Raw genomic sequence first — 1227 nt, 5'->3', positions numbered from 1 at the left:
AAACAACCGGCCAGTATTCCTGCCCAGACGTTGATGCCCATTCGCTGCTGGAACCCATGAGCTTTCGTTGCGAATGGGTTCTCTTCATCCCACACATGGCTGTTCCGGGAATTAAAAACACCCTCTCTGGTGAATTTCGCCTCATCCGTGAAGAGCACCAACTGTGGAAACTGAGGCGTATTCACGCAACGACGCACAAACCATGTGCAGAAGCGAACACGTGGTTCAAAATCTGTGGGACACATGGCGTGCACCTTCTGGGGGTGATATGGGTGCAGTTGTTGATCATGAAGGACATTCCACACTACAGACTGAGATACACCAACATCCCGCGCTACGATTCGGGTACTCGTACCAGGGTCTTCGTGCACAGCATGAAGAATTGCCTCCTCCACCGCAGGCGTGCGCCTCGTCCTTGGGGCACCTGTGTCCACTCTACTCACAACAAATGTTCCAGATTCACGAAGACGACGGTTCACTTTTTCGAATATGGTGTGTGATGGCGTCACACGTTCCGGGAAACGTTCCTGGTACATCGCACGGGCAGCCCTTCCATTGCATCTCGCTTCCCCGTAAATGAGCATCATGTCTGCATACTCCTCGAAACTGTATTGCACCATCGTGGGAGTTTTCACGTCCACACACACCCACAACGTCGTAATGTTCCCAGAAGATACGTCGTGTGTACGTACTCAACCAATGTGTCACGTCCAGCGCTCTCTCCATACAGTCTTGCAATACCCAGAGGGCGCAAGGGTCAACTTCGACCAGGGATAGCGAGTGACTCCTAGTATGACGTCAGCGCACACCTTCATGCATCACAGAGGCTACGAAAGGGAAGGAACGTCAGTAAGTACGGGTTGGTCGCTCCCGTTCCATGTCCTTCACGTGAGAACGTTAATGACTAACGTCGGACTCGCATGGGATGCCTCTACACGCTCTGCAGTAATGTAGTACAGAACAATACGAACGTGTCCCAGTAGCGGCTCGTGCCTAAAATAACAGGTGAAAAACAAATGGTAAGTGTCAGTGGGGCCCCCACAATTTAAAACGTCTTTTTTGTCTTCATCCGTCCATCTGGAAAATGTTGTCTGCAACAAATTACACACTAAGTCATTTACTGGGTTCATTGTACAAACCACAGCTCAACACATGAACACAACACACGATAGGAAACGCGAAACACACACGCGGAACAAGATCTCGCGAGAACGCAACGATTTTGCC

The 1227-nt window shown here is 50.5% G+C and overlaps 1 protein-coding gene across 1 annotated transcript; it reads right to left on the bottom strand.

Annotated features, from left to right (window-relative positions):
* Positions 1 to 23: 23 nt before the first annotated feature.
* Positions 24 to 620, bottom strand: LOC145982708 (uncharacterized; the record flags this gene model as incomplete). Its single annotated transcript, XM_083116075.1, has 1 exon — positions 24 to 620. A coding segment is annotated over exon 1 (597 nt), but the record flags the coding sequence as incomplete, so codon positions are not given.
* Positions 621 to 1227: the final 607 nt, after the last annotated feature.

This window comes from Lepisma saccharinum, unplaced genomic scaffold (genome assembly GCF_977018435.1).
Source record: "Lepisma saccharinum unplaced genomic scaffold, izLepSacc3.1 HAP1_SCAFFOLD_348, whole genome shotgun sequence".
Classification (NCBI taxonomy): domain Eukaryota; kingdom Metazoa; phylum Arthropoda; class Insecta; order Zygentoma; family Lepismatidae; genus Lepisma; species Lepisma saccharinum.
This window is presented reverse-complemented; position numbering and strand designations above follow the sequence as displayed.